Source organism: Macrotis lagotis, chromosome 2 (genome assembly GCF_037893015.1).
Source record: "Macrotis lagotis isolate mMagLag1 chromosome 2, bilby.v1.9.chrom.fasta, whole genome shotgun sequence".
Lineage (NCBI taxonomy): Eukaryota > Metazoa > Chordata > Mammalia > Peramelemorphia > Peramelidae > Macrotis > Macrotis lagotis.
Window position 1 is genome coordinate 165,937,868 of NC_133659.1, and position 17,369 is coordinate 165,955,236.

Below are 17,369 nucleotides of genomic sequence, written 5' to 3' on the forward strand. Positions count from 1 at the left end.
TGCTTAATGTGTTTTTTGGTGAGGCTATCTAAATGATATCAACCATATGAATATTATGTGATTAATGTAATGTTTTGGTGTGAATCTCCCTTTGCTTAAGAAGCTATGGTCACTTCTCTCCCTGAGAAATTATGATCATGGATTTAGGGTTCATCAGATGAGCTTCAGTCTTAAATAAATCCTGAAAAAAAAAAGTGAAAGAAAAAATTACACTCTAAGTTTTGGACACAAGCTTACCAAAGACAAATTTATTATCTAAATTATTCTAATTCTGCTTAAAGAGACAGAAATCAATTTTCTGATGCCTTTATAAATCCCTTTGGCACAGTTAATTTTTTAGTTATTGTGTATAGTATTCCAAAATTCTACAATAAAGCAAAACATAGTGACAGAGCTCAAGTGAAAGTTGATTTAACTGTTTTGAGTCATCAGACAGAATAATGATTACTTAATATATTAATGAATCCCAGAGAAAAAAATTTCCTAAACTTTTCAGTCTGGTGGAGGGTGAAGACAGATAATCACCATAATTAGATTTTGATGTTCCTGGTTTAAAGTTGCTACCTTATCCCATTTTCTGGAAATTTAGAATTTCTTCTTAAACTTGAAAAGTGAATAAGTCTTTGATAAGTAGAAAATGGATTTAATGGAAGCATTATTTCAGATTTTTGTAGTTAAAGAACAAGTAGCAATGGTATCTTCTTCTTTCATTAGATTATAAACTCATTGAGAGCAAAGACTGTCTTTTGCCTTTCTTTTTCTGACCCAGGGTTTGGCATGTAGCAGAGAAACTTAGTAACTACTTAATGACTAAGTTTCTCATTTAGATGAAATCAGTAACATTAAACCAAAGTATATCTTAATATTATTTTTGTTGCATATAGCCTAAAGATGAAACAAGAGTGAGTCAGTATGCTTACACGTGTTTTATATTCTGTTATTTACATTATTGTTTTGGTATTCTACTTTTAAGTAGAGAACATGTAGACCTTATGCTATAGTGTTTTTGCCATATTTGGGATGTATTTACTGTATTTGCAGTTAATAAATAAGCATGAGTATAGAACTGGGTCAAAAGTTTTATTAATAAGGGTGGTGTAAGTTTTATAGTGTTTTCAAGTCATATTTTTTCAGTAATTAGCACATTTACAAACTAGTTGTTCTTTATAAGATTCCATGGAACTTTTTTTGCACAATCCTTTTTGTTCATCAGCCAGTATTTTATTGAAAGTATTTTTGGATGTTTTAGGTGATGTTAGATATAAATGATTTGTAAGGAATATATGGTGTAAACATGTATACATGAGATTTATGATAGGAGGGGTCATTAGGGTACTTCATTTTGTGGTAATAGGTTTATGGTGCCTTCTGTTAAAAAAGGTAAGATCATAGAGGGGAAGCCAAGGTGGTGAAAAAAGGCAGGAAGTTGCCTAAGCTCTCTCCACTTTCCCTCCAAACAACTTTAAATGAAACCTCAAAATGAATTCTGGAACTTCAGAACTCAAAAAGAGAGGATGAAACAATTTTCCAACCCAAGTTAATTTACAAAGACTGTAGGAAAAGTCTGTTTCACCTGGGCAAAAGATTAGTACAGCCCAGCTCAGGTCACATCTGGATAAGTCAGTGGGAGACCCTAGCCCCAGCATAGATCAGCAACTGAGGTCCTGTAGTGGCTCAACAAGCATGCAGCATAGCCAATGAAACAGACTAGTGGTTAGGTATGAAAAACTGGAGTAGGCTTGAGTAGGCCTGGTGACCCCAGGGAAGCAGGCTAGCCACCAACCCTGGAGGCCCCCCCATGCAGTATGTCAGTGACCAGGCCCCTGTTCCTGGTTCAAGAAGTGTAGGACATTCGCAGGAGCAGAGCTCAATTTTAAAAGCCATGACAGAGGCTGAAAATGAACAAAACCCCCAAAATAATATAAAGATGAACCTTGACTATAGAAAACTCCTATAGCTACAGGAAAAATTAAAAGAAAACTCAGAAGAGGACAACAGTGTCAAAATGCCTACATGCAAAGCCTCAAATAGAAATATGAATTAGTCTTAGACTCAAAAAGTCCCCCTTGGAAGGGTTCAAAAAAGATTTTAAAAATCAAGAGAGGCGGGGAAAAATTGGAAAAAGAAATAGAGTTATAGCAAGAGAATTATGAAATAAAAGTCAGTAGCTTGATAAAGGAAGCACAAAAAATAATACATATATATATATATATATATATATATATATATACAAAAATTTACAAAAGAAAATAGCTTCTTAAAAAGTGAAATAGGTCAAATTGAGAAGTATGTACAAAAGGTGAGTAAAGAAGATCATTTCATAAAAGTAAACATCGGGCAAGTGGAAACTAATGACTTTATGAGACATCAAGAATGAACCAAACAAAATCAAAATAATGGAAAAAATAGCAGAAGATATAAAATATAACATTGGAAATTAAAATTCAGAGGAATATTATAACCAAATTTCAGAAATCTTAGATGAAGAAGAAAATATTGCAAGCAGCCAGAAAGAAACAATTCAAATATGGAAGAATCACAATAAAGATTACTCATTGAACTAATAACTGATCTGGAAAATAGAGCCAGGAGTGATAATTTTAAAAATGTTGGACTATCTGAAAGCCATCATAAGAAAAAGCATCTAGAGAGCATCTTTCAAGAAATTATCAAAGAAAACTTCTGATTATTATTCTGCCATTCTAAAACAAGACGGTAAAATAATAATTGAAATAATTCTCCAATCATTTCCTAAAAAAGATCCCAAAATGAAAACTTCCAGGAATATTATAGCTAAATTCCAGAATTCTCAGATCTAAGAAAACATACTGCAAGTCACCAAAAAGAATTCAAATATGGAAGAATTACAATCAGGATTACTCAGGATCTATCAGTGTCTATGTTAAAGGAACAGAGGACTTGAAATATGATATTCCAGAAAGCAAAGGAATTTGGATTATGATCAAGAATCAACTATTCAGCAAAACTATACATATTCTTTTTTTATTTTTAGGTTTTTTGCAAGGCATTAAGTGGCTTTCCCAAGGCCACACAGCTAGGTAATTATCAAGTGTCTGAGACCGGATTTGAACCCAGGTACTCCTGACTCCAAGGCCAGTACTTTATTCACTATGCCACCTAGCCACCCCATTATACATATTCTTTCAAGGAAAAAAATAGGTGACTCTCAGACATTCCTATTGAAAAGAGATTATTCAACTCCAGAGTTAAACAGAAAATTCTGTTTTCATATATGAAACTCAGAAAAACATAGACAGGAAAGAAAGAAGCATGCTATTCAATAAGGATAAACTGTTTACATCCATACACAAGAAGATGATACTTGTAACTATAATAACTGTATCTCTATTAGGCCAGCTAGAAGGACTGTGTGGGTATAAGTTGATTTTGATGTATATAAAAAAAATAAGGTTTGTACTAGGAAAAGGAGAAAGGTAGCAGAAAGGGGTAAATTAGATCACGCAGAGGTGTGAAAGACCTATTAACAGTAGAGGAAAAGAAGGGATTTAAGTGTTGTTTGAACCTTATTCTTCAGATTTGGCTCAAAGAGGGAATAACATATATACTCAGTTGAGTATAGAAATCTATCTTACCCTATGGGGAAGTAGGAGTGGAAGGAGTCAAGGAAAGAAGGGATGCTGATGGGAGGATAGATTGAGGGAGACAGTGGTCAGAAGCAGGAGAGACAGGGTGAAAAGAGAGGAAAAATATAAATGGGAAATATAGGATGGAGGGAAATACACAGTCAATAATGGAATGAATTTTTCTATAAAATGGAAGTGGATAACAGAATGGATTAAAACCAGAAACCTATAATATCTTGTAAGGAAACACACTTGAAATGAGGAGACTTCTGAAGAGTTAAAGGTAAAAGGTTGGAGTGCTTTATTATGCTTTAGCTGAAATAAAAAAGCAAGAGGAGCAATCATGATCTCAGACAAAGCAAAAGCAAAAATAGATTTAATTAACAAAGAAGGATTTAATTAAAATATTCAAAGAAGGAAATTACAACTGGTTAAAAGATACCATAGACAATAAATAATATCAATACTAAACTGAACAGGGAAGGAAGTGAATATACCTGTTTTTTATTGAAATATGGCCCTTAAAAATTGACCATTTATTAGGGTTTTAAAACCTCACAATCAAATACAGAAAGGCAGAAATATTAAATGCAGCCATTTCAGATCATGATGCAATAAAATTGCATTCCATAAAGAGTAGTGGGAGAAAAATAGTTTAAAAATTAATCAAAAGGGGAAGCTAGGTAGCTCAGTGGATAGAGCACCAGCCCTGGAGTCAAGAGGACCTGAGTTCAAATCCGGCCTCAGACACTTAATAATTACCTAGTTGTGTGACCTTTGGCAAGTCACTTAATCCCATTGCCTTAAATAAAAAAATTAAAATCAAAAACTAAATCTAATTCTAAAGAATGAGTAGGTCAAAGAACAAGTCATAAAAACAATAATTTAAGAGAATGACAATAATGATACAGCACACCAAAATTTGTGGTGTATGGCCAAAGTAGTACTTAAGGAAAATGTTATGTCTCTAAATGCCTGTATCAATAAAATAGGGGGAAAAAAGAACAAATCAATGAATTGGGCATGCAACTAAAAATATCTCAAAAATGATCAAATTTTAAATCTCCAATTATATACTAAATTGAAAATCCTGAAAATCAAAAGAGATTAATAAAATTGGAAGTAAGAAAACCATTGAACTAATAAAGAAAACTGAAAACTAATTCTATAAAAAAACAATAAAATAGTTAAGTCATTGATTAATTTGATTTTTAAAAAAAGAAATTAGAAAACCAAATTGCCAGCATCAAAAATTACTGTATCAAAATGAAAATGCAGTCACCACTAATGAAGAAAAGCAGTAATTAGGAGCTATTTTCCCAACTGTATGCCAATAATTCTGACAGTCTGAGTAAAGTAGATGAATAATTTACAAAAATATAAATCTGCTTAAGATTAGCAGAAGAGAAAATAGAATACTTAATGCCATTTTAGAAAAAGAAATTGAACAAACCAGTGAATTCCCTAAGAAAAATACTTAAAGAAAAGGTATTTGTGTATATCTAAATCTCTCCAGGGAAGAACTAAAAAGGTACTTGTCTAGGGTAAATCATTTATAGGGGAGGTATTTATTTCTTACATACAAAAGAAATTTTAAATACAAATTTACATTTGACAAAAGCATATATGATTAAGTGGCAATACTAATTACTATTATGTTGTGCCTAGAAACTGCTGGTATTTTACACTGCACTCAGCCTTGCTCTATGTCTCTCAAAGTCCTAAATTCTGTTAAAATGGGCCAGTCTTTGGCACATTTCTCTTGTTGATGGTCATCTTCTCCAAGGATGCTAGAGTGAGTTGCTGGAGACTTCTCTCCTTGTGGTCAGTGATCTCCAACTGTGTACTGAACTACTTTAGTTCATAAGGTCATCTCCAACCTTGGACACATACACTTAAAGATCTGTGTTGAACCAATGTATTGTTGGTGGAATTGTAAATTGATCCAACCATTCTGGATAACAATTTAGAACTATGTTCAAAGAGTTATAAAACTGTACCATTACTACTTCTGTATTCCAAAAAGATCATAAAAATAGAAAAAACCCATATATAGAAAAATATAGCAACTCTTTTTTATGGTAGCAAAGAACTGGAAATTGTGGGATGTCCATCAATTGGGGAAAGGCTGAACAAATTGTAGTATATGAATGAAATGGAATAGTATTATTCTATAAGAAATAATGAGCAGGTAGATTTCAGAAAGACCGTAAAGACTTACATGAACTGATGTTGAGTGAAGGGATAGAATCAGGGAACATTGTACATAGTAACAGCAATATTGTGCAATGATTAACTATGATTGACTTAGCTCTTCTCAGTAGCACAATTATTCAAGACAATCCCACAAGACTTGTATTAGAAAGTACTATCCACATCCAGAGAAAGAATTATGGAGTCTGAATACAGATCAAAGCATATATTTTCACTTTTTAAAATTTTTTTGTTTTTCTTTCTCATGATTTTTCCCTTTTCTGATTATTCTTTCACATGTGTAAATAATATGATTATACTTGTATAACAAATAAAATCTATGTTAAATCAGCTGCTTAGGAGGGAAACAAAAAATAGAAAAGGAGTCTAAAAGGTTGTCTGTTGAGTCCAACTGTTGTAGTTAACCCATGGGGGAATTTTGCCTTCAGTCTTTTTTTGTTCTCCCCTCTTTTTTCTTCATTCCTTAATCTAGTCTCTCAGTTGATTGTCCTATAATAATTTCTTCACTCATATCCCCAACTGTACGGATCACCATTGCAAGACTGATTTTATGACACTTTTGAAAAAAAAGTAAAGTGCCAGCCCACTTTATTCAACAAACCTTTGTTTAACCTACCAAATAAATTTTACTCTCAGTCCTCCATAGTTTTATTTCTTCCTATTTTCCTGACCCTCTTCTCTATCTGAACTGAGCTATGCAGCATTCTTTATACATAATTATATTCTTTAGCTTTCCTTCCTTTGTTCTTGTTCTTCATTCTATTTGGATTATCTTCTCCTTTTATCTCATCTTTTGAAATCTATCAGGTCATATGCCTCTTCTTCAAGACACGTTCCTTTCCCTCTAAACCCCTGCCATATCCTACCTACCTGCAGAATTTGAGTCTGAATCCTCTAACCTGTCTTGCCACTGAAAGTAAGGGAAACTTATGAGAAAATCACATAATACTAACCGGTTTGTGACTTCAATTGAATGGCTACTTCTATTGTTGGAACACTAAAGAAACTTAGGGAGTTGAGTTTTCCAGACTTGAGAATAGAACTGCTAGTCCTTTAAAAAAAAAATTCCATAGTTTCCTTGTCTAAGAAAATCCATTTTGTTGTCATTCCAAGAGCTTTCTTTGCTTGACTTTCAGAGAAGATTCATAATCATTTTTCCTTCCAGGTATATGTTCTGAAGCTGAACAAAATGAAACTCTTGCCATTTCATGCTGATGTGGAGATTGGCCAAGTCATAGAGATTCCTATTGCCATGTACCACATAAACAAAGAGACTGGGGGTGCCATGGCATTCACAGATTGTTCTCTTTTATCTCTGGATGTAAACATGGATAAGCAAGGGGTCTTTACTCTTCTCAAAGAAGGTAAGGAAACAAGATTTTTCTATTTGCCACCTTTCTATAACCAGGATGGCAGAAAGAAGAAATTATAATGATATTTCTCAATGTTCTCTTATAGTTAGGGAAACAGATTAAATGACTTGGCCTGGATTTAATGTTGAGCCACTGAATTCAGAATCCAGCCCTTCCAGTTTCCAGTCTAATTTCTTTTTCCCTTAAGCCACATGGAAGTATTTTGTTTATTATTCCTTTCTATACCAAGCAGTATCATAAGTATGATATTTCAGATAGTGCTTGAAGGCCAGTATCTAAGATGAGTTATTTTTATTTTCTTGATTTTTCCCAGTTCCTGAAACTATATATATATATATATATATATATATATATGTATATGTGTGTGTGTGTGTGTGTGTGTGTGTGTGTGTGCTTATTTGCTTCATTTAGATGATGCCTTTTGATCTACAGGTGCCCAAAAATCAGGACCAGTATTCTGCTCTAGTGCCCACATAGCAGCCAAGTCCTTGGGCCACACCTTGGTGACAGTGAGTGTGATTGTGCATGAAGAATACTTTGAGAGCAGTGCTACATTTGCAGCTTATGAACCACTTAGGGTGAGACGGTCCCCTAAGGAAGGGACAAGTAGTTCTTTCCATGTGACTCAAAAAGAGTCATTATTTTAATTTTTGGATTCTCTGCTTTCAAATCAGTTGTTTCTTTGTCCTCTGAGTTTCTTACACTTAAATTCTCCTTGGATAGCATCTACTTGGAGCCACAGTTATCTCAGAAGTTACTTAGGTATACCTTTGAGTTTTATTAGCAGTAATTAGCATACATTCTTAAGAATTTCTGGAAAATGAGGTCTTCCTACACAAGAGTGGGAAGTTGATTTTCTTCTTCCTCATATTCACAGATCTTCTGGGAAAAGAGAATTTAATCTTTTTTTTAATCAGCATTACTGTTCCATTTTGATAGAGTATTGTTGAGAAATGAAATTATGGAGTCTAGCTTGCTCTCTGTATATTTTATTCTAGTCAGAAGCTAAAATTGATCTGTTTGAAAATCATTTACTTGCTAGACATTTCCAAAGCCTGACTTCATGGGAGTAAGAGAAAGGAAGTAATTACAGGGGAAAAGTTAACATTGATGTATAGTGAAAGAAATGTTAAACTATTTCTAAAAATAGTTTACTTCGTTATTAAAATCAGCTAAATAAGTTCCATTGCTCTTTTTGTTGCTAATCCAAGGAGTACATCAAACAGGTTCTGTGTACACATACATGGTACTCAAAACAATCTTTTGATGTATGAGCAGTGCACATTTGCCCAACTTCAATATTTATTTACTTAGATGTTCAAACTATTATAATATTGCTAGGTTTATTGTATATTTTTCTGTATGCCCTTCTATATGTATCCTATTGTAGATGATATTCTTCTTGAGGAAAGGGCTCACATCTGTTTCATTTGCATGCATAGTATCAACATGTTATTATGCAAATTGAAATAAGAATGCTATTAGATAGTTATGATGTTTCATATAGAGCAGGAAGGAAACACAGAAGCCTAAATTTTCATAGTGATTATTTCAACCTTCTTTGTTTTGAAACCTGCCCATTTTGTCCTTACTCAATAAATTAATATAGATTATGCTCTTAGAAAGAAGAAAAATACACTTAATGAGAAAAATTTTAACCATATTCCTTTTCTTGCCCCTGCTCCTTTTTTATATGCCCTTTTAGTTTAAAAGCAACATACATTCTTACTTCATTGCCTCCAAGAGGGGTTTTTTTGTTTTGCAGAGATAGTATAGTATAAAAGGAAAAACACTGGATTATGAGTCAAAAGATCTGAATTCTTTCCCAACTCTGCCCTAGCTACTCAGGCAAATCATTTAACCTCTCTTTCCTTAAACAAATAAAAAAAAATGAGAATAATAACTCTCTGCTGCCTATTCTACAAAATTGCTATGAGACTTAAAGAAACAAATATATATGAAAAATATATTGCTCTAGTTTGAATCACTGCATAAATTCAAGATATTTTTATATTTTTTAATGAGGAGAGAAGAGTTATTCTTTGTAAAAGAGATAGCATGCCAAGAAACATACTATGTTCATAGCCATGGTTAACTTTTTATTGTCATGTCTTCAGGCTGTAAATCCTGTGGAGGTAGCACTGGTGACATGGCAGTCTGTGAAGGAGATGGTGTTTGAAGGTGGACCTGGACCATGGATTTTAGAGCCTTCACGATTCTTTTTGGAACTGAGTGTGGAGAATGAATTGAAGATCAGTGTATCACAAGTTCGACTACCAGCAAAGAGAAAACAGAATCAGTATATCTACCGGATATTGTGCCAGGCTTTAGGAGAACAAGTAGGCTTTTCTTTATATTACTTAGAGAAAAAAGTCACATAATTCTTTATGCTCTTAGTTTTCTTTTCCATAAAGGAAAGAACCTTTCTTCCTATCTAGACAATTACTGGAAGGAGAATTATTGTTTTACTGCTGGAGGGCTTTAAAATTGACTACCCTTTAATGCACCTAGAGTTTTCATGATGATTTTCATTGTCATGGTATTTTAGAGTTAGTAGATCTTAGAGATAAACTAGTCTAAAAGTATCACACTTACAACCTTCAAGCCATATGTACCCAAAATAATCCTGATTGTGGCTGAATCAGATAAAAATTTAATTGGAAAATATTTAATAAAATAAAACTACAATAAAACATTGACACTTTTAACATGTAATTTTCTAAGTCAACATTCAACCCTCAAAGATCTTTTTGTATGGTTTTTATTTGAGTTTGATACTTCTGTCTAGTCCAGTTTTCTAGATGGCATATTATACCTTCTACTTCTAAAAGAGGTTTGTTTTTTTAACTAAATCATTTATTATATATTTACCATGTGCAAAGTACTGTGCCAAGTGCTGCTTTCTTTCCAGTACAAGCACTTAAAAGATAAAAGAAAAATAAGGAAAATATTATTTAACTGGAATATGGAATTTAAATTGCTTTTAAATAATGTAGATATTACTCCTTTTCCATAAGCTTTAAATTTTTATCTGAAAATTATTTTAATAAAAGTGCCTTTGTTTTAATTAAGACACTCATATCTTCTAGCAGACCCCTAATGCTTTGACACCCCTTTTAAGTTTCTCTGCAGACTGTTCATTAACAATGAGCATTCTAGAGGCAGCTAGGTGGCACTGGCCCTAGAGTCACGAGGATCTGAGTTCAAATCTTAATAATTGCCTACCTGTGTGACCTTGGGCAAATCACTTAACCCCATTGCCTTAAATAAAAATTTAAAAAAATTTTTAAAAAGAATGAGCAAATTGAAGAATAGTCCTTATTTAACATTTTTAGAAGCTCCATCAAAGGGTTTAGACTTTGATAATAATGTTGTACGTTAGATTTGCAAAGGCAATTTACAGATGAGATCAAAGCTATCCATAGTCATATGAAAAATTGCTCTAAATAATTAACTTATTAGAGAAATGCAATTAAAGCATCTCTGAGGTACCATCTCACACTTCTCAGACTGGCCAATATGACCAGAAAGGACAATGATCATTGTTGGAAGGGTTGTGGGAAATCTGGGACACTATTACGTTGTTAGTGGAGCTGTGAACTCATCCAATCTTTCTGGAAAGAAATTTGGAACTATGCCCAAAGGGCAACAGAAATGTACATACCCTTTGATCCAGCAATACCACTACATCATCCCTGAAGAGATGTTGAAAAAGGGTAAAAACATCACTTGTGCAAAAATATTCATAGCAGGACAGCTAGGTGGCGCAGTGGATAAAGCACCAGCCCTGGAGTCAGGAGTACCTAGGTTCAAATCTGGTCTCAGACACTTAGTAATTGCCTAGCTGTGTGGCCTTGGGCGAGCCACTTAACCCCATTTACCTTCCAAAAAAAAAAAAACCTAAAAAAAAATATTCATAGCAGTACTGTTTGTGGTGACAAAGAATTGGAAATCAAGTAAATGTCCTTCAATGGGGAATGGCTTGACAAACTGTGATATATGTATGTATGTCATGGAACACTATTGTTCTATTAGAAACCAGGAGAGATGGGAATTCAGGGAAGCCTGGAGGGATTTGCATGAACTGATGCTGAGTGAGATGAGCAGAACCAGAAAAACACTGTACATCCTAACAGCAACATGGGGGTGATATTCAACCTTGATGGACTTGCTCATTCCATCAGTGCAACAATCAGGGACAATTTGGGACTGTCTGTGATGGAGAATATCATCTGTATCCAGAGAAAGAATTGTAGAGTTTGAACAAAGACCAAGGACTATTACCTTTAATATAGAAGAACAAAACTGAAATCTTATTGTCTGATCTTGCTATCTCTTATACTCTGTGTTTCTTCCTTAAGTATATGATTTCTTTCTCATCACATTCAATTTGGATCAATGTATACCATAGAAACAATGTAAAGACTGCCAAATTGCCTTCTGTGGGGGGGGGGGGATGGGGAATAAGATTAGGGGAAAAAACATAAAACTCAAAATAAATAAAACCTTTTTTAAATTGTTGTGCTTCATATACAAAAAGGATATTATTATCCATTATCAATAAGAACATATGCTTTGAGTGAATTTTCTAGTAGTAAGAATGGATTTTCATTCTCTCCCATCTCAGGTGTAGTGGCAAATATTTGCAACAGAGCTGCGCATAGTTAAGGATTCAGTCTGTGACTGAAACAGAGAATAGTTAACCACTACACTAGGGATCATACTCAAGATTTTGGTTTTATTAACATCATGCTCTATCCATCTGAGCTAATATTTGATTCTATAATGCCTGTAATTAACTTGATTATATTCAATGATGCTGGAGAATTAATTATCCAGTGTGAACACCCTTTCCCTTCTCCTTTGCTCTCCTCATCTTCTACAATTTTTAGCACCTTCACCAGGGGAAGATGAAATACAAATTTATTTTATTCTTTGCAAATAGCTCTGATAAAAGTTCTATTAGAAGATAGATTAAAATATTTGGCAAATATATGTAAAATATATATAATACATTATATATATTTAAATTCTTTATCAGTTATTATTGTCCCTACCTTCCATTTGTGTAGACAATCGAAAGCTATGATTTTCCAAGGAATTTATCTGTATATAATGTCTAAATGGTCTGATAAAACTGATATTTGTCCAATATTCTAGATAGAATATTATACCTTCTATTTATGGAAGATCTTTTTTAAATTAAAGAAACATTTATTGTATATTTACTATGTGCAAAGTCCTGTGCCAACAAGCCCTTAAAAATGAAAGAAAAATAAGAAAAATATCTGGTGCGTATCTTACATGAAATGCTCCCCCAAAACTAAACATCTGTATTTCCTTCAAAGGTGCTAACATTCCGTATTGGAAATCATCCAGGTGTCTTAAACCCCAGCCCTGCTATGGAGAGGGTGCAAGTACGTTTCATTTGCGCCCACCCTGCCAGCATGTCTGTAACTCCAGTATACAAAGTACCCACAGGTGCTCAGCCATGCCCTCTGCCACAGCACAACAAGCAACTGGTGAGTCCAGATTAAGTTTAAAACTAACTCAGTATTGCTGTCCTTTTGTATATGTAGGTTAACAGACCCAAATGTAGCTCTTTATTTGAACTATGAAAACTATGTCATAATTAAAATTAAGGCAAACTGAGCCACAAAACTCTGAGCATGTCCAGTTTATGGGTCAGGCTAGCAGTTCCCCATAAAAGGAGTCTTTAGCTCCTTACCAAGCCAAAAGACCCTGAATGATGGTAGCAGATCATTTTTATAGACAAAAGAAGAACCATTGGAGCAGCTAGGTGGTACAGTAGATACAGCACCAGCCCTGGAGTTAGGAGGACCTGAGTTTGATTCCTGCCTCAGACACTAAATAATTACCTAGCTGTGTGGCCTTGGGCAAGTCACTTAACCCCATTGCCTTAAATAAATTTTTAAAAAATTTAAAAAAAGAACCACCCAAAGCCAATAAGACAGCATTATAGATGGGGGGGGGGGATATGATTGGGTACAAAATCTGTATCTTCATATATGGGAAAAATAACATGATTGGTTACAAAATTAGAACCATCATAGATGTGGGGGAAAATATTGGTTGACTGGAAATTTAGAATACTGGATTACCAACAACTCTCCTTGCATCTTGCTGCTGTGGAAGTGTATGTCACTGATGCTATGCACCTGCTGGCTAGTTAGTATCACAGTGATAATAGACCTGACATTCCTGAAGAACAACAATCTAGACTCCTGGCATCTACTTGCATCCTTCAAGGATAGCAGATTTCCTTAACACAAGAATAGAACAGTGATTAGAAGGAAAACTGAACTTCTAAATTTAATTCAGAGAAGAAAGTTAAACTTAAGAACTTAGGAACTTAACTCCAAAGACCTAGTCAGTATTCAGAATGTAAGCAGTGATACAGAATTAGTAATAAAAATGAAGACAATATTAATTTAATTTTCTCAACTTTTCATTTTATCATCTAAGAATTCTAGAATTTGTTATATCGAGTGATGTCTATATCCACTCTTAACATTGCACTGTCATCCAACTTTTGATATGTAAATGGGACTGGACTCTGATATCATGTCACCCCAATTTAATTGATGTAGTCATTCCTTATAAAGTTTTAATGTGACATAAACAGGTGTGAACATCACCCTGACTGAATCATGCAGAGAAACACATTAGAATTGTCTGAACACATTAGCAGAACTTCTAAGAGATCTAAATATCTATGCCTTAGATGAATTTCAGCAAATAGAAAGTGGAAAATATTGAAAGACAGGAACTGCTTGTGAAGTGAGATTTCCTCCTCCTCCCCCTGCCCCCCCCCTGCTCCCACCCCCTGCAAGGGGCTGGGATTGGATGGCCTGTCTGGGACCATAGGGCCAGGTGGATGCTAGGCCTAAGGGGTGGTATGGGGGCTTGGGGCCTCTTGGACCCAGGACCAGGGATCTGTCTGCTGCACCACTCAGCTACCCTACAGCAGAGTCAACATGAAAGGAGAGAGAAAATATAGTACATGGTAGTGGAGAAATACGAAAGGAGGGAGTTGCAATCAGCAATGGCAATGGTGGAAAAATATGGAAGTAACTTTTGTGATGGATTTATCGTAAAGAATGTGATCCACCTGCGACAGAGTTGTTGGTGTTGGAACAAAGACTCAAGCACAGTTTTTATTATTATTATTTTGGGGTGTGTGCAGGGCAAATGGGGCTGGGTGGCCTGCCTGGGGCAGCATAGCAGGGTGATCGTTGGGTGTCTGAGGCTGGATTTGGACCCGGGTGCTCCTGGCTCAAGGGCCAATGCTCTGTCCACCCAGCCACCCCTACTATTATTACTATTTTTTATTTTATTTTGGGTCTTTTTTTTCTTTTTTTGGTTTTTGCAGGGCAGTGGGGTTTGGGTGGCTTGCATGTCACACAGCCAGGTGATTGTTGGGTGTATGGGGCCGGATGCGGGCTCGGGTGCTCATGGCTCCAGGGCTGGTGCTCCATCCATTGCACCACCTGGCCATACCTACAATTATTACTATTATTTTTTTATTTTAATTTTTTTTCTCTCCCCTTTACTTTATCACTCAAGCAAGTCTATATGGGGGTATTTCATTTACTCTTAAACAAGAATATTTCATTAATGTATAAAAAAAATTATTTGTACAAGATGAGAATAAATATTAAATTAAAAAAAGATGTGCAAAGAGCTTTCCTTATAAGAGACCTTGAAACAGGTAATAGTAAATTTTATAAAGTAAACATTTATAATTTATAATAAAATAATATAATCAACATAAAATAATTTATAATTTATTTAAAAAATGAAATAAATACATTTTATGAATTAAAAAAAAGAATTGCCCCGTTGTGACAGCTAGGTAGCGCAGTGGATAGATCACTGGCCCTGAAGTCAGGATTGCCTGAGTTCAAATCCAGCCTCAGACATTTAATAATTAGCTAGCTGTGTGGCCTTGGGCAAGCTACTTAACCCCATTGCCTTGCAAAAAAAAAAACTAAACTAAAAAAAAAAAAAAGAATTGCCCTGTTAGCAGTAAAGAAGCTAGCTAGCTGTGAAAAAGTGGGGTGCTCAGGCTATGCCACCCACTGCCACTGTCTCTATGGCCCATTACAAAGCCACTAACTCAAAGCAGGAGCAGTTCCAGAGGTACCTAGTGAAGTCGGGAGTTCTGGACATACTCACCAAAATGTTGGTTGCCTTGAACAAAGAACCAGAAAAACCCAACAGTGCACTGGATGAAAGCAAAGCTTGTTCAGTCACTTCAGGAGGAAAAATGTGCAGAATAGATTCTCAGTTGAACAGGCACTGAAAACTGGCTTTGTACAATTTGCATAGTCTGTATAGTACATTAATCAGTCTTTTATGGACAGATACTATAGAGCTCTTCTAATAAGTTAAATTCACTTATCATATTGTTATAAATACACTTAGAATCACTAATAAACTCAATACAATTTTCTTTGGTTCATAAAGCAAGAAAATCAAAAGTAAATACTGAGAAATTCTGAACACACACACACACAAGCACAGACACAAAAGAGGGAACAGCTAGGTGGCACAATGGATACAGCACTGGCCCTGGAGTCAGGAGGACCTGAGTTCAAATCTGGCCTCAGACACTTAATGATTATCTAGCTGTGTGACCTTGGGCAAGTCACTTAACCCCATTGCCTTGCAAAAAAACAAAAATAATTAAAATAAATCCTGAGAACCTGCCTGAGCAATTTCTCTGGCAGAGACCCTGGGAGCTATGTAGAGTTGTGAACTGCCTGTGCAGCTCATATATCCCAAAAATGTATATCTATATGTTGTGTCAACTACTATTGTACTTCTACCATTGTTCTTCAATTTAACCCATTATTCCTATGTATGTTGTATGTATTTATGGAAGAATACATACCAGTTTTATGGGGAAATTGCTTTAAAACTACTATTTTTACTATGCCATTTTAGTAAATACCTTTTCTAAAATTGTGTCTCCTGGTAGATTGTTTTTAAGAAGCACAAAGGTTGGAGTTTGTGGGCTATATAGACTTGAGAGTGCAAACCCCATAGGGTTATCCCTAGAATCTGAGGTAGTACCTATACTCTGGGACCCTAACCTTGAGTACAAGTTGGGGGAGTAGATTGGAGGGGATTCTATAGTTATATCAATGAGTTAAAAAGAGAATTTGAAATGAAATTTTTAAATAATAGAGAAATTTATGGGGCAGCTAGGTGGCGTAGTGGATAAAGCACCGGTCCTGGAGTCAGGAGTACCTGGGTTCAAATCTGGTCTCAGACACTTAATAATAATTACCTAGCTGTGTGGCCTTGGGCAAGCCACTTAACCCCATTTGCCTTGCAAAACCCCCCAAAAAAGTATAAAAAGTATAAGAATAGAGAAATTCAATATCAGCATCATCCCTATCAAAGCTTTTATTATTCCTGTAACAGTTTTAGTAGTAACTATTAAAAAGTAATTATAATTAAACTATTAAGAGTAATAAAATTAACTAACAACTTCATTCTATGCTTCTTCATGAAAAGTACTTAGCAAGTTAGTAGGGGCAACTAGGTAGCACAGTGGATAGAGCACTGGCCCTGGAGTCAGGAGTACCTGAGTTCAAATCCGGCCTCAGACACTTAAATAATTACCTAGCTATGTAACCTTGGACAAATCACTTAACCCCATTGCCTTTCAAAAACGAACAAACAAAAAAGAATGAGCAGGCAGATATCAGAAAAACCTGGAAAGACTTACACGAACTGATGCTCAGTGAAGTGAGCAGAATCAGGAGAACATTGTACACTTTCACAACAATGTTGCACAATGATCAACTGCAATGGACTTAATTCTTCTTAGCGATACAGCAATCAAAGACAATTCTGAAAGACCTGAGATGGGAAAAAACACCTGCATTCAAAGAACTATGAAATCTGAATGGAGAACAGTGCATACTATCTTCACCTTTTTAATTTTTTGTTTTTTGTTTTTCCCTTCTTGTGATTTTTCCTATTTTGTTCTGATTCTTTCATAGCATGACCAATACAAAAACATATAACATGATTATACATGTAAAACATATCAGATTACTTGGGTGTGGTTGAGAAGGGTAGGAAGAAGAAAATTTATTTATTGGAAAAATAATTTCTTTAAAATTTTGGTTCCTACCATAAT

General features: G+C 34.8%; 1 protein-coding gene across 6 annotated transcripts in view; it reads left to right on the plus strand.

Moving 5' to 3' along the window:
* The window catches only part of NUP210L (nucleoporin 210 like), a 115,253-nt gene that overhangs the window by 42,947 nt on the left and 54,937 nt on the right, over window positions 1-17,369 (plus strand). For all 6 annotated transcript variants that reach the window (XM_074223434.1, XM_074223430.1, XM_074223433.1 and 3 more), the window contains 4 exons: window positions 6,985-7,183; window positions 7,625-7,770; window positions 9,310-9,531; window positions 12,541-12,714. In XM_074223434.1, the coding sequence (XP_074079535.1) occupies window positions 6,985-7,183; window positions 7,625-7,770; window positions 9,310-9,531; window positions 12,541-12,714 (741 nt within the window). The remainder of the gene's footprint in view (window positions 1-6,984; window positions 7,184-7,624; window positions 7,771-9,309; window positions 9,532-12,540; window positions 12,715-17,369) is intronic.